Source organism: Bos indicus x Bos taurus, chromosome 23 (assembly GCF_003369695.1).
Source record: "Bos indicus x Bos taurus breed Angus x Brahman F1 hybrid chromosome 23, Bos_hybrid_MaternalHap_v2.0, whole genome shotgun sequence".
NCBI lineage: Eukaryota > Metazoa > Chordata > Mammalia > Artiodactyla > Bovidae > Bos > Bos indicus x Bos taurus.
This window is the reverse complement of record NC_040098.1, coordinates 11,307,036-11,332,642: the sequence shown is the minus strand read 5'-3', so window position 1 is coordinate 11,332,642 and position 25,607 is coordinate 11,307,036. Positions and strand designations below refer to the sequence as shown.

At 47.2% G+C, this 25,607-nt stretch overlaps 1 protein-coding gene and 1 long non-coding RNA gene across 3 annotated transcripts in view; one reads left to right on the top strand and one right to left on the bottom strand.

Moving 5' to 3' along the window:
• The window catches only part of C23H6orf222 (chromosome 23 C6orf222 homolog), a 44,212-nt gene that overhangs the window by 9,899 nt on the left and 8,706 nt on the right, over window positions 1-25,607 (top strand). Inside the window, exons 1-6 of one of the 2 annotated variants that reach the window (XM_027524555.1) lie at window positions 11,336-12,143; window positions 19,077-19,702; window positions 22,284-22,348; window positions 22,582-22,822; window positions 23,874-24,005; window positions 25,523-25,584. In XM_027524555.1, the coding sequence (XP_027380356.1) occupies window positions 12,112-12,143; window positions 19,077-19,702; window positions 22,284-22,348; window positions 22,582-22,822; window positions 23,874-24,005; window positions 25,523-25,584 (1,158 nt within the window). In that variant the 5' untranslated portion in view covers window positions 11,336-12,111. Of the gene's footprint in view, window positions 1-11,335; window positions 12,144-19,076; window positions 19,703-22,283; window positions 22,349-22,581; window positions 22,823-23,873; window positions 24,006-25,522; window positions 25,585-25,607 lie in introns of those variants that run through there. The other variant, XM_027524556.1, reaches the window with a different exon arrangement.
• LOC113881543 lies at window positions 15,346-20,540 on the bottom strand. Its single transcript, XR_003508056.1, has 4 exons — window positions 20,406-20,540; window positions 18,981-19,143; window positions 18,341-18,391; window positions 15,346-15,618 (listed from the first exon to the last, which is right to left on the bottom strand). It is a non-coding gene; the product is annotated as an uncharacterized LOC113881543 (long non-coding RNA).

The window sequence follows — 25,607 nt, the reverse complement described above, 5'->3', positions numbered from 1 at the left end:
GTTAGGCCTGAGGCCAACTGTGGTGGGGTAATGGCAACCTTCTTCAAAAGGATTTATGCCTGCCCACACTGTTGTATTCAGTACCCCTGACCCCACAGCAGGCCACTGTCGACCCACGCCTCTGCTGGAGACTCCTGGACACTCACAGGCAAATCTGGCTCACTCTCTTGTGAGGACACTGCTCCTTTCTCCTGGTTCCTGGTGCACACAAGGTTTTGTTTGTGCCCTCCAAGAGTCTGTTTCCCCCAGTCCTGTGAAAGTTCTGTAATCAAATCCCACTGGCCTCCAAAGTCAAATTCTCTGGGATCATCTTCTTATGCCCCACTTTTCAATGCACCATTATTGCTCTGGGCTTCCCAGGTGGCGCTAGTGGTAAAAAACCCACCTGCCAATGAAAGAGCCACAGGAGCCGCAGATTTGATCCCTGGGTTGGGAAGATCCCCTGGAGGAAGAAATGACACCCCACTCCAGTATTCTTGCCTGGGTAACCTCCTGGACAGAGGAGCCTGGCAGGCTACAGCCTATAGGGTTGCAAAGAGTTGGACAAGACTGAAGCAACTTAGCACGTGTGTGTCATTGCTCTAAGTGATTCTGCTGCATCCCTGAGAGTAGCTTGGAAAACCCGAAGCATATGACCCTCAGTATTAACAGGGTCAGCAAACTATCATTTGTCACCTGTTTTTGTATGGCCTGAGAACCTTTGAGAGTAGTTGTTACATTTCTCAGATGGTTGAAAAAAGTGTTTTTAAGAATAGTATTTCACAAGATGCTCAACATCACTCATTATTAGAGAAATGCAAATCAAAACCACAGTGAGGTATCATCTCATGCCAGTTAGAATGGCTGTCATCAAAAAGTCTACAAACAATAAATCCTGGAGAAGTTGTGGAGAAAAGGGAACCCTCTTACACTGTTGGTGGGAATGCAAACTGGTACAGCCACTATGGAGAACAATGTGGAGATTCCTTGAAAAACTGGGAATAGAATTGCCATATGACCCAGCAATCCCACTACTGGGCATACATCCCGAGGAAACCAGAATTGAAAGAGATACATGTACTGCAATGTTCATTGCAGCACCATTTACAATAGCTAGGACATGGAAGCAACCTAGATGTCCATCAGCAGATGAATGGATAAGGAAGTTGTGGTACATATACGCAATGGAATGTTACTCAGCTATAAAAAGAAATGCATTTGAGTCAGTTCTAATGAGGTGGATGAAACTGGAGCCTATTATACAGAGTGAAGTAAGTCAAAAAGAGAAACACAAATACTGGATATTAATAAATATATATGGAATTTAGAAAGACAGTAATGACAATACTACATGCAGGGCAGCAAAAGAGACACAGATGTAAAGAACAGACTTTGGACTCTGAGAAGGCGAGGGTGGGATGCTTTGAAAGAATAAGGTTGAAACATGTATATTACAATATATAAAATAGATGACCAGTGCAAGTTCAATGCATGAAGCAAGACACCCAAAGCCAGTGCTACAGGACAACCCAGAGGGATAGGGTGGGGAGGGAGGTGCATGGCAACCCGCTCCAGTACTCTTGCCTGGAGAATTCCATGGACAGAGTGGGCAGGCTATAGTCCATGGGGTCACAAAGAGCCAGACATGACTGAGTGACTAACACTTCCCCCAAATAGTTGGAGTAATCCTCCCGCTCATTAGCCTATGAAATTACCCAGCCCATAAAATCTAACCACACCACATTTTGAGGCTGCACTCACCCTCTGTGATGGTCCACACTCCGGGGAGCGTATTTCTCTCTGAATAAATCCACTTCTACCTATCACTTTGTCTCTCACTGAATTCTTTCTGCAATGAGACATCAAGCACCTGAGTTTCATTAGGTCCTAAAGGTAGGTGTGTGATCTCAGTTGGAAGACCGTGGGTTTTGGCTGGGTGTGAGTCCTAGCCATCTGGGTTAGAGTCTCAAACTGGGTTTTTGCTGGGTTCAAGCCCTGGCACATGGGGTCAAGTCCCTGTCTGAGGTTAAAGTGTTTTAGTTCCATCCAAGCAGAGACCTACAAAGTGAGAAGGAATTGGCCATGTGAAGATGGATAAAGGCAGGTGGCAAGAAGAACATTCTGGGCAAAGAGAACAGCATGTCCATGGCCAGAGGGATCAGATCATGTTGTTGGAGGAACAAGGAGATGTTTGCATTGTCATTTGCATGATAGGCTTGTGCGTGCTAAGTCACTTCAGTCCTGTCTGACTCTTTGCCCGCCAGGCTCCTCTGTGGGCTTCTCTAGATCTAACATTGCCTGTGCTCACGTGCCTGCTGTGTGCCCTGGGCTAAGTGCACACGTGAATTGCCTCCTCGAAGTTTCCCAGTGATTCTGAAAGGTCAGTATCACTTATTCCAGATGAAATAAATATTCATAATCTAAGGCAAGTCAAGGAAAATTTAAACACAAATACTTTTCTCTGCCCTTTGGCCACCTCTCTCCCCTCTACTGTGCATCGTGCATCAACCAAGCCTCCCCATTGGCAGAAATACCTGTGAAACAGGAGGGCAGGGGCAGGGCACAACCTTTAAAAGAATGACATAGCCAGAAAACACAACATAAACTGATCAGAACCAAGTAGGCCCAAGAAGGTGCACAAGTTGACTTCCACTGGGTCTTGAGCCTCAGTATACTTTCACTGTAACACATCAGCAAGCTAAGTAGCACGCCCACAGGCACCACGACAGTGCCAAGGATGACCATAAAGGTCAAAAAGTGGGCAGTGGCCCAACTTCTGGAAATTCTCACCCCTTCCCCCATATAGTTGGAATACTGTGAAGTTACCCACCCCTATAAAAACTGACAACCCCATACTCTGATGCCATACCCCTTTCTGGGATGGTCCACACTCTGTCTGTGGAGTGTGTTTCTGTCTAAATAAATCCACTTTTACCTATCACTCTGTCTCACTGATGGAGAAGGCAATAGCACCCCACTCCAGTACTCTTGCCTGGAAAATCCCATGGATGGAGGAGCCTGGTGGGCTGCAGTACATGGGGTCGCTGAGGGTTGGATACGTTTGAGCGACTTCACTTTCACTTTTCACTTTCATGCATTGGAGAAGGAAATGGCAGCCCACTCCAGTGTTCTTGCCTGGAGAATCCCAGGGATGGGGGAGCCTGGTGGGCTGCCGTCTATGGGGTCGCACAGAGTCAGACACGACTGAAGTGACTTAGCAGCAGCTGTCTCATTGAATTCTTTCTGCCATGAGACATTGAGAACCCGAGTTTCATTAAGTCCTGACACCAAGTGTGTGATCTCAGTTAAAAGACCATAGGTTCAAGTCCCAATCTGAGTTACATGCTTTCACCTGCTCAACCATAAACAGCAACATTCTCCTAACACCAAGACAACTCCTTAAAAGATAACCTTCCTTTTTGATCTTATAAGGGGCCACCCTGACCCATGACCTACCACTTGTTTTGTGTCACCCATCAATAGTACATTATTAATGTACACCTGTGTTGGCTCAGATGGTAAAGAATCTGCTTATAATGCAGGAGACCTGGGTTCGATCCCTGGGTCAGGAAGATATCCCGGAGAAGGGAATAACTACCCACTCCAGCATTCTTGACTGGAGAATTCCATGGACAGAGGAGCTGGTGGGCTCCTGACTGGTGGGCTGTGGGGTCACAAAAGAGTCAGACATGATTGAGCAACTAACACTTTCCCTTTTCTGTCTCAAAAACGTATATAACTGTGCTTTGACCTCTAACGGGTGGAACAGTCCCCAGAGTTCTGCAAGAAGCTGTTCCCGGGTTATAATCCTCAGTTTGGTTTGAATAAAATTTTCCACTTCTTTCTTAGAGTGACTGATTAATTTTTTTGTTTAAATTCCCATTGTACAGCTGTGAAAATTGAGGTTCAGAAGAACAATGGAGTGCCATGGTTAATGGCATGTTCTGGAGACAGATTGATTTTAATCTGCCATTTAGCAGTGTCCCTTAAGCGTTTATCATTTTGAGCATTCACTTTGCATATCTGCAAAATAACACTATATACTTTATAAACGTTATTATGGAGTAAAAATAAATAATCCATGTAAAAGCTCTTATTACAGGGCCTGACAGATGGTGAACATTTCACAAATGGCTGTTGTTCTTACTATTCTCAATATGCCCTCTGGGGCTGAGAAGCTGGGCTGTAGTGCAAAGGTCAAAGCCAGGTCATCATCATGACCACCTGAGTCAGCTACTTGCTGTGGAGACCTAGAAACAGCTGAGGGAGGGGAGATTCTGGGAGCCACTGAAGGGAGAGAAAAAGTAACTGGGACAGGGAAGTGTAAATGGAGATTGAGATTCATTGAGCACTTCAGGTGCAAGACCTAAATTCAGTCATTTTGCACAGGAACCAAAAGAATATATATATATATATATATATATATATATATATATATATATATATATATATATTTTTTTTTTTTGGTCATGCTGAGCAGCTTGCAGGATCTTAGTCCCCTGATCATGAATCGAACCCAGGCCAGGCTACCACAACAGGCAGCCAAGTCCTAATCACTGGACCGCCAGGAAATCCCCCAAAAGATTAAGACCTTCTGACTGCAGGACTTTGGTCCTTGGTCCTTACCTGGCTTGAGAAAGAGTGAGGTCACAGTCTCTCAGGGACCTCTCATCGAGGAGAAAGAAGACATCCCTCCAGGAAACTTGGAGCCCAAACACAGAGTGGGGGCTAGACTTTGCCCTGGTTGATTCCAGGCAGAGGGTGTGGCTCTGGGAAGGAAGGTGCATTCGCGGACTTGCTCTTTGCTCTTGGGAATCACCAAAGGCACACGCACAGTATTTCCATAACGCAAATTCTCTTGCCAGGTTGGGGGCAGATTTGTGGGAACTGAGTTTCCAAACATAGACAGGTGTGAGTGTCTCTTGTGAAAATTCTTCTTCTCAAATATGTTGCTTAGAGCTGCTCTCCTGATAGCTCCTGAGACTGGGGCCCTCAGTCCTATCCATCTCTCTTAGCATGTAATACCTGCATTTTCACTCAAGACGAAGTTTATCTTCTGTGTCTCCACGTTGCAAACCCAGGCCACACAAGAGGGTAAATAGACTTTCTAAATAAACAAATATTCAGACTCTCAGGGGGCAAAAATATCTGTTTTGTGAATATATTACCATTTATTTATTTACTCATCTCATTGTTCTGGGGCATTTGGGTAGTTTCAAGTTTCTGAGTCTTTGGCTATAACAAATAGTGCTGATGTAAGGCAGTTTTACAAACGTTGTTTTGGGGTAGCACGTGCATTTCTGTCATGTATGTGTCTAAGAGTGGACATCCCAGAGTCCCAGACTCTGTGCTCCCAATGCACGTTCCCTCCCAAAGGTCAGGGACCTAGATCCCAGGTACCACAACTAAGAGTTCACAAGCTGCCACTAAGAGCTGGTACAGCCAAAAAAGAAAGAAAAATATTTAAAAAGACAAAACAGTGGAGGTGCTGGGTCAGCTTTACTAGATATTAGTACTCATTGGACCCACTCCAGCGTTCTTGCCTGGAGAATCCCAGGGACGGAGAGCCTGGTGGGCTGCCGTCTATGGGGTCACAAAGAGTCGGACACAACCGAAGCAACTTAGCAGCAGCAGCAGTACTCAGTTCTCCAAAATAGCTGTGTCACTGTCCACTCCCACCAGCGCTGCATCTGATTGGCCCGCGTCCGCTCTGACTTGGTGTCACCAGTTGGAGAGTTTACAGCTGTAGCCACACACAGCAGCATGGCTGCACCTCAGAAACAGAAACACGGAATAGAGTGAAAAAAGCCAGACGTAACAGAACACACGCCATGTGACACAGGATAGTGGTACCCATGAGAAGCAGGAGGGGGCACTTCTGGGGTGCAGGTGATGTCCTGCTTCATCCAGGGGCTGCTTACACAAATTTACGCCCTGAAAATTCACCAAGCTGTGTAGTCAGGATTCATGCACTTTCCTGTGTGTGATACTTAAATAAAAATTTCTAAAGAAGTTCTCTCTCAACCTCCCCCTCTCTCTCCCTCTGTCATCTTTCCTCATAGTACTTGGTTGGGAACTGTCCCCACCAGTGGCCCCTTCTCAGCCATGCAACCTGTACAGTTGCACAGGTCCCACACTCAGAAGGGCCTGCAATTGGTTTCATGCTCTGCCATCTTTGTCTTGAAATTTTTGGTGCCCAAGGGGCCTTTTGTTTGCTTTTGGGACTGAGCCTCACATGTCACGCAGCCACCCTGGCCACGGGCACCCTCAGAATCTACACAGGCCCCCTTCCCAGCTTGGTCTCTGAGGACAAGGTCAGGGTGCCCCTATTCCTGAATAGAGAACGTGCCAAAGGCCCAGTTTGGCCCCAGGATGGTTCTCCCTCCTGCGGGAACATGGAATTGTACTTCCCTGTGGATGGAATTCCTCGGTCATAGGGTAGGTTTGGCTTCCCAGGTGGAACTAGTGGTAAAGAACACGCCTACCAATGCAGGAGTCATAAGAGGCGCAGGTTCGATCCCTGGGTCGGGAAGATCCCCTAGAGGAGGGATGGCAACGCACTCCAATATTCTTGCCTGGAGAATCCCATGGACAGAGGAGCCTGGCAGGCTACCATCCATAGGGTCACACAGAGTTGTACATGACTGAAGCAACATAGCACACACACATGGTAGGTTCAGCTCTCAGTTTAGTTATTATGGCTCATCTGTTCATTTAAATGGTGCAAGGAAATACTCGGTAACAATTGATGAGACCCTTTATGTCCAGGTCCTAGGGAGAGCGTACTCTTAGCTGGGGAAGGAAGGACTTATGGAAGACGTGGATCTTGAGCTGTGCTTTGTAAGACTTGTTTATACCAGGAAAAAAGTGAAAATTCCAGTGGAGAACCTAGTGGATTAAAGGTTTAAAATTAGATATTAACATATACATGTTCAATAGATAATGCAGAAATAGTCACCCGAGCTGGTAGTCGAGGTTGAAAAAAAGTGACTTGTGAGGTTGCATAGATAGTGCGACTCTTAGCAACTCTGCTGTGTTGCCTTATAGGTTTTAACAAGGCTTTTTTAAGAAGTGATGACTTAACTGTCACGATTTAGTGTTTTTGTGCAGAGTGTTAGTTTAGTAGCAGTTTTAGACATTCTTTTTGCCCATATTAGTCAGTTAACTGTTGACTGTTATGTCCTTCCAGGAACATAGGTTTTGTCCATAGTGAACAGAGAGCGAGGGGCTTCTCTGGTGGCTCAGTGGTAAAAAAAAATCCAGCTGCAATGCAGGAGACACAGGAGATGCAGCTTGGATCCCTGGGTAGGGAAGATCCCCTGGAGGAGGGCATGGCAACCTGCTCCAGTATTCTTGCCTGGAAAATCCCACGGACAGAGGAATCTGGCGGGTTACAGTCCATAGGGCTGAAAAGAGTCGGACACGACTGAAGCAACTGAACACGCTTGCATGCACGAACAGAGTTAATGTTCATAGTAAGACAGTGCATGAAAGAGTTGTGAAACAGTTGACGCACTAAGTGCTAAATCGGTTGTTGGTCAAGGATCCTATCAGACCAGGGGAGGGATCAGTGAGGACCAGGTTTGCATAGCCCTAACTTGAATGACAAGTGGAACGTATATTGCTACAGTTAAGAGAACAGAGGTATGGAGATGGAAATGACCCTGGTGTGCTCCTAGGTTGATAAGAGCAGAAGATACACACAGAAAGGAAAAAGGAGATAGAAACGTTCGGTTACTGAGTCCAGGTCCCAGCGGCCTTGAGAACCAGGACTGAGGAGAGGACAATATTAGTGACCGTGAGAACTGAACCAAAGGCCTAAACGCAGCACGTGTTTTTCTGTACATTTTGCTCTTTTATCACGGCTTTCTTAAATGGGCATCAAAGGACTTTTTTTTTTAAGTTTTGAGTTATTTTCTATAACTGTTAGGGTAGCTTTGTGATTTTATGAGGGGATCTGGTTTGGAAATTGACAAAATGAATAATTCCTTCTTGTGTCCTATTTCATTTGGTGTAATGAGTTGGTTTCATAAGACTGTTAATATCAGCTTATATTTAGATATATAATATAGATAGCCTGAAAGTACGGAAAAGATATTTTTCATTTAGTTCATTACAAACTAACTCTACTTAGGGATAATTTTGTTTTGGATAGTTAAGCTACTTGTCTAGTCACTATTGCCATAAACTTAACCTAAGATGTATTTAGAGCAAGGATTCCTTTTTTAGTGTCATGAACCTCTTAGCAGTTAATTGAGATCTCAGGCTGAATTCTCAGGATACTGTTTCAAAATGTATAGTATAAGTAGGATTACAAAGGAAGCCAATTGTATAAAAATAGCTACAACAATATAGTTGTTAGTCATATCCGACACTTTGCAACCCCACGGACTGTAGTCCACCAGGCTCGTCAGTCCATGGAACTCTCTGGGCAAGAATACTGGAGTGGGTAGCCATTCCTTTCTCCAGGGGATCTTCCCAACCAGGGTCTCCTGCATTACAGGCAGATTCTTTACTGTCTGAGCCACCAGGGAAGACACAATATTTAACAAGTTGAATGATATATTTACTTCTTTATCATATGATGCATGAGATAGAGGCAGTTTACAAGCCATCATAATGAACATAAGCAAGATACTAAGAGCCTAACAGTCATAAAGCAACATGAAAATACATGATTTCTGTTAGTGATTAAATCACAGAAGTGTGGTTAAATGTGGTTTGTTGCCTACAATAATAATTGAAGGACAAGCTAAATTTCATGACAACAAAGATAATTTTACCTGCCCCAGGTACAAAGGTCTGGGGTTAGGAACCCTTAATTTAGGATAGTTTGAAATGCTCAATGATATTGCTTTTCTCATTTTCTCCTTATTGCTTTCTCTTTAATCCTGAAAAATACAGTCAACAGTTCACATAAAACATGTTCATACTATTTTGGGTTATGATGCTTGAGCAATATCCTTTATTTTAATAATAGCTATGCAATTATCTATATTTACCTAAGTATGCTTTAGGAAATTATTAGCAGGTTTCATTATATTGCAAACATGTGTAACAGAGTCCACAGTTAAGATTAAGTTGGCAATCAGGTGTATTAATCTGGTTAATTATTGATGTTCTTTATTTAGGGTCCAATTAATGTAAAAATAGTCTAATGATGTGGCACATTTTACAAAACTGTATACTGAAATAGCAAATAGTATTCTTGCCTGGAAAATTCCACAGACAGGGGAGCCTGGTGGGCTGCAGTCCATGGGGTTGCAAAGAGTAGGACACGACTGAGCAGGCACACACAGGTACCAAAACTCTAACTTGTTAAGCATGAATTTTTAACAAAGAAACTGTGCTCTGAAAATCCTGGTCAGATGGGAGAAGAAATTGATGTACTTTTTAAAGTGCTGTAGTAATTTAAATGTCCTTCTTATGAGACCAAGTGTACACCTAGTTCTAATATAGGTGTTTAAAATTATTGGCTTTCTTTTCAGTTTATAAATGAGAGGAAGATTTATTCTGTCAGCGTCATATGTACAGTCACTGTTAAAATGCTGACTTTGGCTAGCAGTTAGGTCAGTTGAAACTTACATTTATTGTTACTTGATTTTGCTGAAATTTTAGAAGATTATCTTTCTCAAAACATACTAATTTGCTTGATGGAAGGATATATTTTGTTTTTCTCACCTTATTTAGAAATCATTAATTTTGGAATCAGATTCTTCATCTGCTAAAGAAATGTGAATTTTTCCTTTTTTAAAAAATTTGGCAGCATATTGTATGTACTTGTTAAACCAAAAATCATTGTAATTATTTGTTGACTCTTGCAGCCTTTTGAGCTTTCCTGGTGGGTCAACAGTAAAAAAAGTCCACCTGCCAATTCAGGAGACATGGATTCCATCTCTGGGTTGGGAGGATCCCCTGAAGAAGGACATGGCAACCCACTTTAGTATTCTTGACTGGGAAATCGCATAGATAGAGGAGCCTGGCAGGCTACAGTCCATAGGGCCTCAAAGAGTTGGACACGACATAGTGACTAAAAACAACCAACAAAGGGCAGGTACATGCACCATACCCCAGATGGCTCTCTGCCCTGTGCTTCCATCTGCCTTAAAAAACAAAAATTGTGATAAAATATACAGAACATAAAATTGACCATAGTAACTATTTTAAAGTCTGTAGCCCAGTGGCATTAATTTACATTGTTGTACAACCATCTGCACCATCAACCTCTAGAACTTTTTCATCTTCCTAAACTGATACTTTGTACCCATGAAACACTAATTCCCCATTCTCCCCTTTCTCTTCCACCTGCTTTTATATATATTTTTTCTTGTTTGTGTCTCTTCCCAGCTACATGTACACTCCATGGACTGTAGCCCACCAGGCTGTCTGTCCATGGGATTCTCCAGGCAAGAATACCGGAGTGGGTTGCCATGCCCTTCTCCAAGGGCATCTTCCCGACCCAGGGATCAAACCCAGGTCTCCTGCATTGTAGGCAGATTCTTTACCAACTGAGCCACCAGGGAAGACTGCAAGAGGGCCAGGAGGGGGCACTGTCTTCAGAATAAAGAAGAGTATGTATGATGCACCCAGGACCTGGGGAACATGGTTAACAAAAAGCTTTGTTAAATAAAAATATGGGATATAATTTAACCCTTGTTTGAAATCTGGGCTGGTTCTTGGACTAATAAATTCTCTAAATTCAGTGTTGAGCCAGTAGCCAGGCAAAGTTGGATCTAAAACCTCTTTGCTGATGGAGTGGATAAAGCATTAACTCTGCTCCACTAATAAAATATTGACTCTTTGTTAAGTACTTACCAGGGACTAGGTACTCAATACACAGAAGGGACTTAGAAAAGTACCTGTTGTTGTTCAATCACCCAGAGTCATGTCCAACTCTTTGAGACCCCATGGACTGCAGCTCAATATATTTTTTTTTCTTTATGAGAAGTATCACATTTGGCTCTGCAATCATCCTCAAAGGTGGTCATTCAGTTCTGAGTGAGAAATAAATTCAGAGACGTGGTGTCCCCTGCCAGAGGTCACACAGCTGGCAGATGGTTCCAGGTCTGGGTGATTCCAAAGCTCAGTGGGTTCAGTATTTACTTTGCAACACTTCCCCATGTCAATTAATCAAAACAGGATTTCTGACACATTTTACTTTCGTTTGAATAAAACTAGTTTTTCCTGATTACAAGCATGTATAAGTTCTTTTTTTAAAAAAATTCAAGCATGGGAATTCCCTGGGAGTCCAGTGGTAAGGACTTGTTGCTTTCACTGTGGAGGCCTGGGTTCAATCCCTGGTCGGGGAACTAAGATCCCACAAGCCACAAGGCAGAGCCAAGGCATAGAATAATTTAAAAATAAAATAAAATTTTTAAAAATTAAAACATTCAGGCACTACAGAAAATGAAACTATTAATTAAGACTTCTTAGAATGTTCTGTCAAGACTCAGGGTGACCCTACCAGGGGTAGCAGGATTTGGAAAGCACGTTCCTCATCAACTCCTCCTTCCATGTTTTGTCTCCAGGTCAGGGATTTTATGTTACATTCAGTGACCTTTCTTTCTTTATCATCCCCTCCTCGATGTTCTCTGGAGAGAACAGAGGAGGGTGTGCAGATGCTGAATCTACTCCTCCCATCTCCCCACTTGTGTTTCCCATAAGAACTTCTTGTTTTCCATTCTATGTACTGGGTTTCCTCCAGCCAGGTCTAAGTTTGTTTTTCTGAACATTGGTTTCATCCTGGGTGTAATAAGGAAGTTGTCAAGCGAAACTGTTTTTTCCGGAGTAGCTGCAGTAAGCCTGCTATCTCTGGGGGAGCAGGAAGCAGCCCTTGGGATAGGATGGGCAGGTGGCGGGGGCGGGGGCCGGGATTGGCTGTCCATGAGCTCACCCCCTGGGTGGCATGATATATAAGGTTCTGACCAAAGCATCTTCTGAGACAGCCTGGAAACTGGCAGCATCATCTCCCTGGGAGAGCTGGAACTACTACCCCTCATTGGATACACCTTTCAGCAGACAGGGAGTGGTGCCCAGACGTGGGCAGTACCTGACGCGAAGCCCCTTGATTGGGAGCTCCCGATCACAAGTGTCCTGCGACAGGAGCGACTTCCATGCTCTGAAGCTGACTGAATGATACTTTCCTTAGACGACTGGAGTAGTAGGTGGGTATCTTGGGGTCCTGAAAGGAGGGTAAACCCCGAGTCCAGTCCCAACACTGCTTCTAGCTTCCTGGTCTCTTCATCTCTAGAAAAGTACAATGTTCAATGACATGATTTCAGCCAGGTGTCATGCAAGGAGCTGGGGACTCACCTGGATTTAGAAGCTCTGAACTCAAGTCCCAGCCCTGCTGCTTTCTTGCTTAGCAGTCCTGAGCAGGGAACTTCACTTCCCTGGGCCTCAGTTTCTTCGTCTGTAGAATGGGGGCAGCATTACATACCTCTCCTGCTCATCTCCCTGTTGGATGTTGTGGAGGTCAAGTGACAGCTTGGCATGAAGGTATGTAGTAAAGAGAAAGTTTGCAGAAACAGAGGTGTTATTACCGATGGTCGGATGAAGGTTTTATCACTTTACATTTCTTGGAAGCTAGTCCAAGGACAGGGAGATCTTATGAAAAGAGTTCTGGTGGCCTGCTGCTCCAACAGGGATTTTAGGGGCAATTATAACATTGCGTGGCCTGTGGTCTGTGGTCGTGGATAGAGGACAAGATGGGGTGAGGATGGGATAGGGGTACCTGCACAAACTCTAGTGCTGGATGGAGGGGTGCCGTGGTCGTTTTTGGAGTTCTCCTGCTCTGTGTTGATGACCCTACTGCCCCCACAATCTGCCCCACCGCTGTGTCTCGGAGTCTGAAGGTCCACAGTTAGGGAGTTCATTGTTTTGGGTTTCAAAAGATCCTCAAAAGATGCAAATCCCAACCTTTTGGAAAATAGGTACCAGGTGATGTGTGTTTGATGGTGACAATCAGATTGGGCAGATGGTCCAAGTCTAGCTCTTGACATTGAGCTGCAGGTTGGCTCTGGCAGAGCTGACCCCAGCTTTCCAGCCCCAGGCTCAGATGCCTCTTTGATCTGAAGCTTCATGCAAAACCCCACTGGGCTCTGCTGTGGTCAGGCCATGGCTGCAGCCCTTCGTCCCTGCCCAGCCTCACATTTTAAGGTGGCCAAGGACGAGCTGGAGAGTTCTCAGGGACAGATATCCAGGCAGGAGAAGGGTCCAGAAGCAACGAGATACGAGGACACATCTAGAGACCTGGGCTGTTGGGCAATGGGCTGGCTGGAGGGACTCGGGGTGAGGTAGCCTCTCCTCAGGGCGTGAGGGCCTGCCGCTAGCCAGGTCAGCTCTGAGGAGTGTGTGTGTGCTAAGTCCCTTCAGTTGTGCCCAACTTTTTGTGACTCTATGGACTGTGTAGCCCACCAGGCTCCTTGGTCCATGGGATTCTCCAGGCAAGAATGCTGGAGTAGGTTGCCATGCCCTCCTCCAGGGGATCTTCCTGACCCAGGAATCGAACCTGCATCTCTTATGTCTCCTGCATTGACAGGTGGGTTCTTTACCACTAGCGCCTCCTGGGGAGCCCCCTGTTTAGGGAGGCCTGTCCTTAATTCCCGCTGGCTGATGGTGGAACTGTCTGCCTTGAACGGTGGTGAGCTCCCATTGCAGGGAGTGTCCCAACAGGGGAGGCGAGCGTACAAAGGAGCCCTACACTTCTCAGGGTTCTTCCAGTTCTAGGAACCGCCTAGGGACCCCATGAAGGAGAAGGAATACCTGGATTGTTCCCACTTAACACTTGGGAGGCAGGTGTGAGAGCAGGATGGGTCCAGTGTTGAGGGAAGAGATGACCACCTTGTCCCCCACTCCAGTCCTCCAGTGGTTGTTGGAGTTGTCCTACCAGACGGTGTGGGCTGTGGGTGTGGACCAGTCATCTTGAGAGCCCAAATGGAAGACTCTGACCTCAAATAGGCACTGACCTTCGGTGTTCGGAGTGTCCATGGGCTCACTTGTGCTGATGAGTAGGAAACGTGAGCTGAGCGTCAGCCCTTGATTCTCCTACTCACCGACTGGCTTCCGGCCAAGAGTCTGTGAGTCCCACCCTGTGTCTACAATCTTTGCCTCTGGGACAGAAATGTTAATACCTGGGCACACGTGAGTGTGTGACTCCAGCCGTACAAGTCACAGCAGGCACGTGTATAGTTATCAATGTCAGCATGAAATAGCAGATTTGTTCACCCCTAAGTGTGTATGTGTGTGTGTGTGTGAGTGTGTTTACGTGAGGCCACTGTGCTGGAAAAAGAATTCAGAATCCAGAGAAGTGGATTCAAGCCCTGTCTCTCCCTGCTTCTCGACTGTGAGACCCTGGGGAAATCTCATAATTGTCAGAGCCTCAACCTCCCACTGCCAGCCTGGCTCATTGCCAGGCTGGGGCCAAGTTGAATTGAGAGCTTGTGGATGGAGGATGTGCTGGGTGCCCTGTGGCTGGTAAGCTGATTGTGTTTGTATATTTGTTCCAGAAACACTGAGAGCCTCCCAGGCAGTGTGGACACAACAGAAACCAGGCAGACTCGGGCCCTTTCTCTGGAACTTGGATCGAGACAGGGAGGGCAGAGGGCAGACGGATACCCGGAGAATGAGGCCCTGTATTTACACTTGGGGGCCCAGGAGGGAAACTTTAGGGTGTTATGAGTTCTCGTAGGTTGACGGTACGAGAGCATGTTTCGGGGTCACATGAGCATCTTAGCCCGACTGGGCTGCCGTCACAAACTCTCATAGACGGGGTGGCTTAGAGGCAGCAGGGATTTGTTTCTCACGCTTCTGGAGGCTGAAGTCCAAGACTCAGGCGCCCACAGGTTCGGTGTGTGGTGAGGCTTCCTGGTTCCGAGACCGGGTCTCTCTATGTGCTCACACGGTGGAAGGGGTGAGGGAGCACTCTGAGATCGCTTGTATAAGGGCATTAGTCTCTTCCATTCGGGCTCTGGTCAAATGACTTAATTATCCCAGAGGTCCTCACTTGTACTACCATCCCACTGGGGATTACGTTCCAACATATGAATCTGAGCGGGACACAAACCTCCAGTCTATAGCAGTGAGAGTCTGTGGATGTGACCCTGGGTCCACACCACGCTCCCTCGGAGTGGCCAGCTGTTTGTTGTATCTATTGTTTGTAGTCCAGGAGTGGAGAAGGGGAGCAGCTAAACTCCCTCTAGGGAGCGGTGACAGAGCTGTTACAGAGGAGCTTGGCAGGTGCGTGAATTAGAGAATGATGTATAGATGAGATCAGTGTATAATTTAGAAAATAAACCCCAAATGACAGCACACGTGTGAAAAACTGGCCAATTTCCCTTTCCGCAGTAACTCAAGGTCCGCTCTGTGCACTTTCTCTGGTATTTTACTGCTGTTTTTAAATACGTCACCAGTACATGTCAGAAGTCCTGCAATCGGCAGATCGTTGGGGTGTTACGGGTATTTCTGAGCAGACTAGGACTTTGCTCTGAAATCCACTTTCTGTCAAGGCAATGAACAAGTTGATAAGAGCAGCTGGGTTTCATGCAGCCAAGGTCTGCAGCTGTCTCAGGGTTACCATCTGGAGGCGTGACCTGGACAGGGTGGAATTCCCCGACGGGCAGGCAGAACTTAGATGATGTCCTAGGCAAAGCAGGGATACAGGACAACAAAAAAAAAAGAGGAAGGAAAAAGAAAGATTTGCTTTGATGAATTCTGGATAGGCAGAATTTTATAATTAGAAAGTCTGGAAAGATTTAATTTCAGCACGCACAGAATCTGTGTGTGTGTGTGTTTGTATGGTGTGGGTAGTATGTGTGTGTGTGTGTGGGGGGGTGGTTAATATTAAAACACAATCTTCTCAGGCAGGGCTTAGAGACTTTAAAAGTCTGAGGACACATCTGCCCCACAGATCTTCCAGGTGTCTCCTTGGAGGAGGGTAGGCCTTTAAAAAAAAATGTTTATTTCTTTATCTGGCTACACCCTGGAGTTTCTCTTCCCTGGGGAACACTCTTGGAATGCCAAGGTCATGCTCCCCTCCCCCCACCCCCCACCTCGCCCTGCCCCTGGGGCCGCTGCAGCTGCTCCTCCTCTCAGCCTCCCTCCCCTTCCTCTGGGCTAGGGAGCATTGTTGTTTCAGGAAAGCTAGGGCCAAATCAAGGCAGTTTTCTTGAAAAAACTGCACGAAGGAAAACCACTGTCGAGTAGAATTGTCTTGATGCTCTGATTAGAAGTAGCAGAGTGTCCTTTGAATGTGGTAGGAGGACACTGCCACCATCAGCAATGGGGGAAACCGTTTCCATAGCAATGACAGGTTTTTTCAGTAATAACTGCGCCTCTTTTCTCTTTCGTTGAACAAAGATGCCAGGCCCTCTGTGTGGGAGACCCCCTCAGCCAAGTTAGAGCAGGAAGCAAAGGGGCTGGTTTGGTGGTTCTGTTACTGAGCAGCTTCTCTGCCAATCTCATCCAATTTGCCCGATCACAGGAACATATGGAGCTAGCAGAGAGCACCCTGACATCATTCAGTGAATATCTCTGTTTCTTCCCCCTTTTTCTTTTTGGCCAGCAGCTGTGGGATCTCAGCTTCCCCACCAGAGATGAAACCCAGATGTAGCCTCGGCAGTGAAAGCGAATCCTAACCCTGGACCGCCAGGGAAGTCCCTCAAGGAATATTTCTGGCTCAGCTAACTTTGATCTTAACATCAAATAGAACTTCGACCTCAAGTTATCTTCTCTTTAAACCATGTGCTATTAAAGAGAGAGAGTAGGGACTTCCCTGGCTGTCCAGTGGTTAAGACTCCGCCTTTCCAGTCCTCGGGGTGGAAAGTTCGATCCCTGGTAGGAGAACTAAGATCTCACATGCCACAGGGCACAGGCAAAAAAAAAAACCAATAAAATTAAAAATAACTAAATAAATAAAGAGTGAGAGTAGCTATCAGGGGAATAGAGAATTATTGCCCTTACCACGTACACCTCTACCCCTGCCCACGTGAGGGCTCCAGCTGCATTTCGTTCCCTAGCACCGAGCACTTCCTGGTACATAGTGGGTGCCTGTTAAAGGTTTGCTGAAAGAAATTAATAAGAAAGCAAAATATTTTCTTCTATGATTTCTTTTCTTATCCCACTTAATGCCACATTTTGGATGCATAACTGTAAGGCGGCTTCTGAGGCTTTCAAGAACATTAGACAACTTTCAGATAAAATAACATTGCTGAAAGTTTTCACGTAACTCTATTGCTTCTTTAAGGAACCTTGAGCAACAAATAAATCCATACAAACTGCCTGTTTCCTCACCTCATTTCCTCCAAGACTGCAAGCATGTGGATACCTCGCCGGGTGGTACCCACTGGCTTCTGGCCATCCTCCCTACCCTTCCTCTTGAAACTCATGTTTGAAGGAAGAAAGGCATCATTGACTGCTAACTCTCACCTTCAAATTTCTGTATTTCCCTGTGCCTTTTCTTCCCTCTCTTTATGTATCTTCCTCACATATATCTTCCTCACATGTATCGGATCCCTGCACATCTGAAACTACAATTATAGCTTCTCATTTTTGTCTCTAAGCTGGACATAGTAATAGAATACATTTTAAAGTAATGAATCAGTTGGGAAACACAGAAGATATAATGTAGATACATTAATACTTAATACACTAATAATAGTAAATGCATGATGAAGCTGTATTACAAATTAGAGTGCTGCTGCTGCTAAGTCGCTTCAGTCGTGTCCGACTCTGTGCGACCCCAGAGACAGCAGCCCAGCAGGCTCCCCCGTCCCTGGGATTCTCCAGGCAAGAACACTGGAGCGGGCTGCCGTTTTCTTCTCCAATGCATGAAAGTGAAGTCGCTCAGTCGTGTCCGTCTCCTAGCGACCCCATGGACTGCAGCCTACCATGCTCCTCCGTCCATGGGATTTGCCAGGCAAGAGTACTGGAGTGGGTTGCCATTGCCTTCTCCACAAATTAGAGTAGGCAACTCATAAATCTAAACTGCATAGGAATCTCTGGAACTCAGGACTGAGATTCCAAACCATATTTCCTTTTTCTCTTAACTTCCACCAAAGGGCAAAGGGTTTCTGAACAACTTCAGGAAAATTGGAAAGCCTCAGGAGTTTCAGATTAAAGGCACACAACTCAAGTGCTCTGCCCACACCCCAGCCTGGTTAAAATGCTGCCCAGAAAGAGGAGGTTGTTTTTTCTTTTCCATCAGTAGTTGCTTCATTTTGGATGGAGAACGGAAGGGTCCCGGCTGCTTTAAGATGGAGCGGGTCCGAATTCATTTATTGTATGTTAACTACACACTCTTAGGTATTGTTCGGTTTACTAAATGCTCATTATACATTTATTCCTTTGTTTAATAAGTACTTACTACGTGCCAGTGATGTGCCAGGCATCTTCGTAGGTACTCAGGAAACAAGACCTAGCAAAACAGACAAGAGGGGAGGCAGAGAGGCTCAGGCAACAAACCGCTAAACATGTGAAGAAATCTTGCCAATAGGAGGGCCCCTTTGGGAAGGTAGAGCTTCTCTGGTGGCTGAGACAGTAAAGAATCTGTCTGCAATGAGGGAGACCCAGATTTGATCCCTGGGTCGGGAAGATCCTCTGGAGAAGAGAATGGCAATTCAATATTCTTGCCTGGAAAATCCCATGGACAGAAGAGCCTGGTGGGCTACGGTCCATGGAGTTACGAAGAGTTGGACACAACTGAGTGACTGAATACACACATACATACACACCAGTGGTTAGGACATGGCACTTTCACTGCTGAGGGCATAGGTTCAATCCTTGGTCGGGGAACTAAGATCACCAAACTCAGTCTCGTGGACTACAATCAATGTGTTGGCAGGGTGTTCCTCCTGGAGGTTCTAGGGGTCTAGCTGTGAGATCTGGGGCATGACCTCCTGTGGATCGGTTTCCTCCTCTGGGACACGGGACAAGGATACTCGACCCTCCCAGGGATGCTGAGGAATTTAAACAAGACAACGGCTTTGAGAGTTGATAGTACTCACATGACGGGTGGGTTGGATGGGCACACAGGTCAGCACCAGTAGCCACCTCACAATCTCCGAGGCCTCTTCTAAGGGAGCTGTCTGTTTCGGTTGTAGTGCAATGGAGCCTCCGTGGAGCCCGAGGAAGCCTCTGTCGTGGAGGAGAGCCAAGTCTCTGGACAGGCTGCAGAACGCCAAGAAGGATTCAGAGTCGTGGGACTGCCAGGGCCCTTCCCTGCCCACCGGCCCCTTCAGGGGAGGTCTTTGTCGGACGGCCAGTGATGGGGCCAGATGTCTCAAGAGTCCAGTTCAGTCTGTGGAGGCTCAGGACACCACAGCTGCTGCCCCCAGCCCAGAGGAGACCAAGGACCTTCTCAGCGAGCAGAGGCCTCTGCAGGACGCCAAGAAGGACAAGGCCCAGTGGCAGGCCCCGCAGGGATGGCTGAGGTTTGTGGTGAACTTATTCTTCAGGACAGGCCCTGAGGAGCCCAAGGAAAAGACCAACAAGAAGGCAAAGGGGAAGGAGGGCCCCTCCGAGCCCACAGAAACCCCCGAGAGCCTGGGCGAGCCAGCTCCCAGGAAGAAGGCCCACAGCAAGAAGGCCAGCCGCAAGAAACACAGTCAAAGGAAACACAGTGCGGAGGAGGCCAGGGGGGCCCGAGACCAGGAGGCCGAGGGCCAAGAGGCCAAGGCGGCTGAGGCCTCACGCAGCGAGGGGGCTGACCTGGGCCCAGCAGCCAGGGGTGAGCAGACTGTGCCTGTTTCTATGGTGACCCCACCCCCATCCCTACCCCAGGGGCTGGGGTGCTCTGAGCTGTTTCCTCAAACCTCTCAACAGAAAGGGACTTGGAAGGTAGGGCTACCATCAGGAACAAAATCTCTTCTTAGAGGCAGAGGTGCAGGGGGGCTGAGAACTGGAGGTGAAACCCCAGTTCCACCACTCACCGGCTGGGTGACCTGGGGCTGGAGACTTGCCTCACTGAGCCTCAATTTTTTTTTTTTTCATTGATACAACGGAGACTATAACAGGTAGCCGTAGTCCAGAGCTGGCATACAGCAAGGGCTTCATAAGTGGCAGATGCTATTATTGTTAAGTACTCAGAGTTGAGGAGCACAGCCAGGGAGAAATATGAAGGCAGAGGGGAAGCTGAGCAGGAAGCTCTATCCCTCAACATTAATCTACGTGTGAGGCCTGGGGTAGATGACAGGGAAGTAGAAACAGCTGGCTGCTGGTTCTAGACTTGATTCCATCAAGTTTGGGATAAGTTTGCTGTGTGACCTTGAGCAAGTTGCTATCCCTCTCTGATATCTTTGATTCTCATTTGTAAAATGAGTGAGCTGGTCCCTAAGATGCCTTCCGTTTCTGATGTTTCGTGTCCTAGAGTTGAATGTCCCACAGGCAGCTGGAGGAAGATGGAAATTTGCCCTACAGGACTCAAAACTCACCATGTTTTTCAGGGGGAGAAGAAATCCAAGGAAGATTCAGGATACTTGGGGGTGGGAGAGTGGAGAAAGATGTCTGGGCTGAGGCAGCCTCTTTTCAAATGGAAACCTAGGAGGGTTTCTGATTGTTTTGGTTAAGCCAAGAGCTGGCTCCAGCAGTGCCTGGCCTGCTGTGAATTCCTTGCACTGTGTTGATTAACAAAGTCAGAAGAATCTCACTGACACCCACACACAGTCCCACACACTTGGTTTCATCTTTATTATCGGTGGAGAAGTCTCTGATTTCCACCAGTTCTTGCTCCTCGAAGGTGGGGGTGCTAGAGTCTGGAAAGTTTCTTTCCAAGCCGTAGGTCACCAGCAGGAAGACAAGCTCAGAAAGCTCGATATTACTGTTTGCAAACAAAATGGATTGCTCCAGACAACTGATTGGACCTTGGATGTTTAGACCTCACAAAATGCATGTGCCAATTTTGACCTTGGCTCTTCTGGTGCTTCTGGTCCATTTATGTTAGAGTTTCACAGAAGGGAGTCTCAGGAATTAGACTGGTCTCTGGAAAATGCTTCTGCCTTATGTGTTAATGAGCATGGGAACTTTTTAAGTCATTTAAAATTTATAGAAGGAATATATACATATATATATATAAACACCCACATATATATACATAAATATTTAAATATATAGAAGAGTGGAAAGAATAGTTCTGTGCACATTCACATACTTACAATTGTTAATAGTCAGCCTTGCTTCATTGTTGCTGAACCCCTTTAAGTAAAGTGATGCTTCATCCTTAAATACTTAGACACACATCTGCAAGAAATAAGGACAGTCTCATACACTACCCCAGTCTTGTTATTGCCCTTAATAAAATCCATAAGGCTGTATGAATCTAATTTCCTACTAAGAAGGGGCATATTTTAAAAGATATGAAAATGGAGGAGCTATGCATCTGTCAAGGAGTAGCTCAAAGGCATTTAATTGGTTATTTTGCAGGAAATCTGCAGGATGATTGTTTTCTCACATGAGAGGGAGATGGCTGGTAGACTGAGTCAAGGAACAAAAGCCTAACAGGGTTTATAAATGAGAGGCAAGGGGTAAGAACATCTGCAGACAGTCTGGGAAGAGGGGATCTTGTCTGCACCTTCTTTTGTGTAATCTGATCAGCTGCAACTAGCAGAGGCCACTCTGGGCACACTGTCTTTGGGTAGGTCAACTGGAATATCAAAAGAAAACCATTTACATCGTTTGGGCTTCTGTGTAAAGACTTGGCAGTGTGGTTGGGGCACCAGCGTGGCAGGCTATCTGTGTCCTGCCTGCTGGAGTGCCTCTGTCCACCTCAGATGGGCTGGTGCTCCATCATTTCCCTGGCTGAAATTTTGTGGGTCGAATCATCTCTAACCTTGTAAGGTATTTCCAAACGTAGTCTCCTTTGACGGCCTGACAGCCTCCTGAGGGATCCAGGATGGGACTTATGAGTCACATGTCACAGAGGAAGTGATGAAGGCCCAGAGAGGTTAAGACACTTACCCAAGGTCACACAGCTTGGGTCACAAACTCAAAGTAGATGTTTACAGATCTGCAAAGTTCAAAGGAAATTGTGGGGTACAAGTTGAATGCCTGAAGGACTGACTTGAAACTTCTGCGTAAAATTGCACGCTTTGGCCTAGTACCCTTCACCTGTGGACCTTCCAAGCCTTTCTTAGAAGGACCAGGCCCTGGGATTGTGCTCCCCCATCCCCAGTCTGCGGCCTAAAGGAGCTGTTTTAAGAGGACCCTCACTTAATCCAGAAGTCCCAAGTTGGTCTCAGAAGGCCAAGGCAGTCATTAAAAAGAGTCCTCTCTGCGCCTACAAAGATTAACCAGGTGTATTGGTTTTCTTCTAGAGGATATCATCATCCAGAAGATAGTGGAGCTGCTCCAAAAAGTGGGAGACCAGTGGGAGGACGAGGTGAGGCGCGAACCGTCCGCACAGATGCCCAGGGGCACGCTGCCCTCCCTCCTGCTCGCTCAGACCCTACCTGTGCTTGCGGGCCTCCCTGCTCCCCTGCTCCGGCCTCTGTCACCAGCCGTGCCTGGGGCCACCCTGAAGCCCTTGAGTGCTCCTCGGCTGCTTCTTGGGGACCTTTCCCCTCTCCTGAGGGTCAGGGGCCTGACTCAGTTTCTCTCTCATCTCTCCCACAGCAGCATCAAGCCCTTCAGTCTGTGGTGACCCCACGAAACCCAGCACCAGTCGTCAAGAAGAAATCCCAAGAGAAAATGTCTAGCCTCAAGAGAGCCTTTTCTTTTAAGAAATATGGCTCCGAGGAGCCCAAGAGAGCAGGGGCCGCCCGTGTTTCCAGCGCAGAGTCCCGGCAGCCCAAGAGGCCCAACTTTCTGCCCCTGTGTGTGGGCGGCCATCGGCCCTCCAGCTCCAGCCTCCCTGGTGAGCAGGCTCACGGTTACCATAGCAACACTGCCTCCCGCGCTGGAACCTTCCCTACGGCTTGAATTGGCCATGTGCAGAGCTGCCGTCCCTGTTCTAAATTTTGCTCTGCCCTGAGCAGCGTGGGGAGGGCAAAAGGAATGCCAGAAGGTCACCTCCACACACCACCCCTCATCGTCTAGGCAACCCAGCTAAGCCCCCGGTGGAAACTGTGTTCAGAGAATTCCACCAACTAGCGTGGTCTCTCTGCAGCCTCAGCTTCCACACCCTGGCAGCGGGTAGCACGTGCAGAAGGGAACTGGAGCCTGGGAGGCAGGAGATCCAGGTGCTGGGCTGTATAATCCTTAACTCTGTGCCTCAAATCTCCTCGCCTGTAAAAATAAGACATTTTCTGGCTGTGTGTCTGTTGGCCACCAGTCCTCATCTTAGGAAGTACACCTTATTATCTCCATTTCACAGATGAGGGAACTAGGGTTTCGGGAGGTAAAATCATGTGTGTGGTCACGGGGCCCATCACGATGGAGCCAGAGTTACTGGGAGAGAGGGTCTTCCTGGTGTCAGGGAGGAGCAGCCTAGCAGGTCATCCTGGCCAGGGGAATTCACATTTTAAAAAGGAGGAAGCAATGTTGAACTAGTAAGAGTGGATCCCCGGTGGTGGGATTTCAGGCCACAAGGGAGATATTTTCATGTAGGCGGAGCCTGGCTGCGATCGGTCTAATTCAAGCCAGGGCATCAGGCATCTATCTACTCTCCAGTTCGCAGGTGAAGCCAAGATGGTGGCGGGATGAGCTTCCAGGGGAAGAGGGGGATGGTGGTGGTGGTGGAGAAGCCCAGGACAGGCACAGCTGTACGGATGGACGTGCAAAGGGGTGAGGGAGCTTGGTCTTCAGTACAGCGGAGCCACAGCCCTGCCCAGCAGCCCCCTGCCACCCCAAAAAGGCCTCTGCATGCGCTAGCCATGGAGCGCACTCTGAGTCTCTGCTGACTTCTGTGCATTAGTCAACACCCTCAGGCTGGTGAAGCTCACCCACCGTTTCCTCTTGCTTTTTAGGTGTGGAAGAACCTGAAGTCCAAGAGGCTGTAACTACAGATGGTAGAGATCCAAGTCCCTTTGAGCTTTGCACCCCAGCAGAAAGTGGGGGACCCGACAAGGACCTGCAGCAGGACAGAGCCACAGAATTCAGTCAGTACCCACTCTTCTCTTCTCAGAGGCCCCTTGGAAAATGTCAGAAGAGAAACTGAACCAGAGATAGGCAGTGACCTGTCCTTTCCTGCCTCTGAGCACTGTGGGCTGGGGAGGCAGCTCGGGGTCCAGAACACAGGCCCTAAGCCAAATTGAGCCTCAGCTGTAAAACCACAAAAGTAATAATGCCCTCCTTAGGGAGGCCGACACTAGGAGATGCAAGGGAAGCATTGGCCTGTGGCAAGGGCTCCGTAGAAGGTACATCTTTAGAACCTGGATTTGAACCTGAGCTCTGACCTCTCCAGCTGAGTGATCTTGGACAAGCTCCTTCATCTCTGGTCTTAGTTTCCTCATCTATAAATTGGGGATAAGAATAGTACCCACTCCCTAGAGTTGGTGGAAGTTGTCAATGAATTAGTGGCGATGAAGCATTTAGAGGTGTACCTGGGAGCTGCTAAAAAAAATGTCAGCTGCAGTTTATTGTGACTATTAGTGTTGTCATGTAACCGGGCTTGAGAGCAGAGCCTCAGGAGAAATAAAGAGGCTAGGAAGAGGGGGCGAGGCCTTAGGAGAGAAGCTGAACTGATGGTGGCTGCCACCTTTATCATTATTATTTTATCATTGGTGGAGCCAAGCCTATAATCATGTAATCACTGTCCTTTCTGTCTGTCTGAAGATCAGCTCTCCCTACCTCTCCCATTTTGCCTTCTTTGCTTTTCACAGAGGACGTGCCTTGAAGGAGAATTGAGAAGGGCCCCTGATCTACCTAGAAGTGGAGGAAGGAGCAGGGAGCGGGGATTTGGGACCAGACGGCCTTGAGACACCTTCCCCTGGAGGCAGGGGTCTCGGCTGTTTTCCTAAACATAACAAGGCACGTCTAGGCCCTTCCACAGCAATGAATGAATAAGTGAATATGTTCCCATGGTATGAATAAGTGAATGAATAAATGAATATGTTCTCAGGGTTTCCCTGGTAGCTCAGCTAGTAAAGAATTTGCCTGCAATGCAGGAGACCCTGGTTTGATTCCTGGGTCAGGAAGTTCCCCTGGATAAAGGATAGTCGACCCACTCCAGTATTCTGGGGCTTCCCTGGTGACTCAGATGGTAGAGAATGCACCTACAATGTGGGAGACCTGGGTTCAGTCCCTGAGTTGGGAAGGTCCCCTGGAGGAGGGCATGGCAACCCACTCAAGTATTCTTGCCTGGAGAGTCCCCATGGACAGAGGAGCCTGGAGGGCTACAGTCCACGGGGTCACAAAGAGTCAGACACGACTGAGCAACTAAGCACATGTTCCCATGAAACCAGCTCTGCCCTCAGGCCACCTCTGGGGAATCTGTGGTCCCCACCAAGGGTTGGGCCAGGGATGACCTCAAATGCAAGCTCATTAGCATCCACCCTGGAGGCCTGTGAGAATCGCCCAGGGAGCCACCGGGTCTTAGGAAAAGAAGACTAACCACAGAAAAGCTTTTCTCAGCACTCAAGTGTGAGCATCCCCTTTGTTCTTTTTTTTTTTTTAGAAGAATTCATCCAGAAGATCATTGCCCTACTCCAAGATGCAGAGGAGCAGTGCAGAGACAAGGTGAGGAAGACTTTCCCCACGTA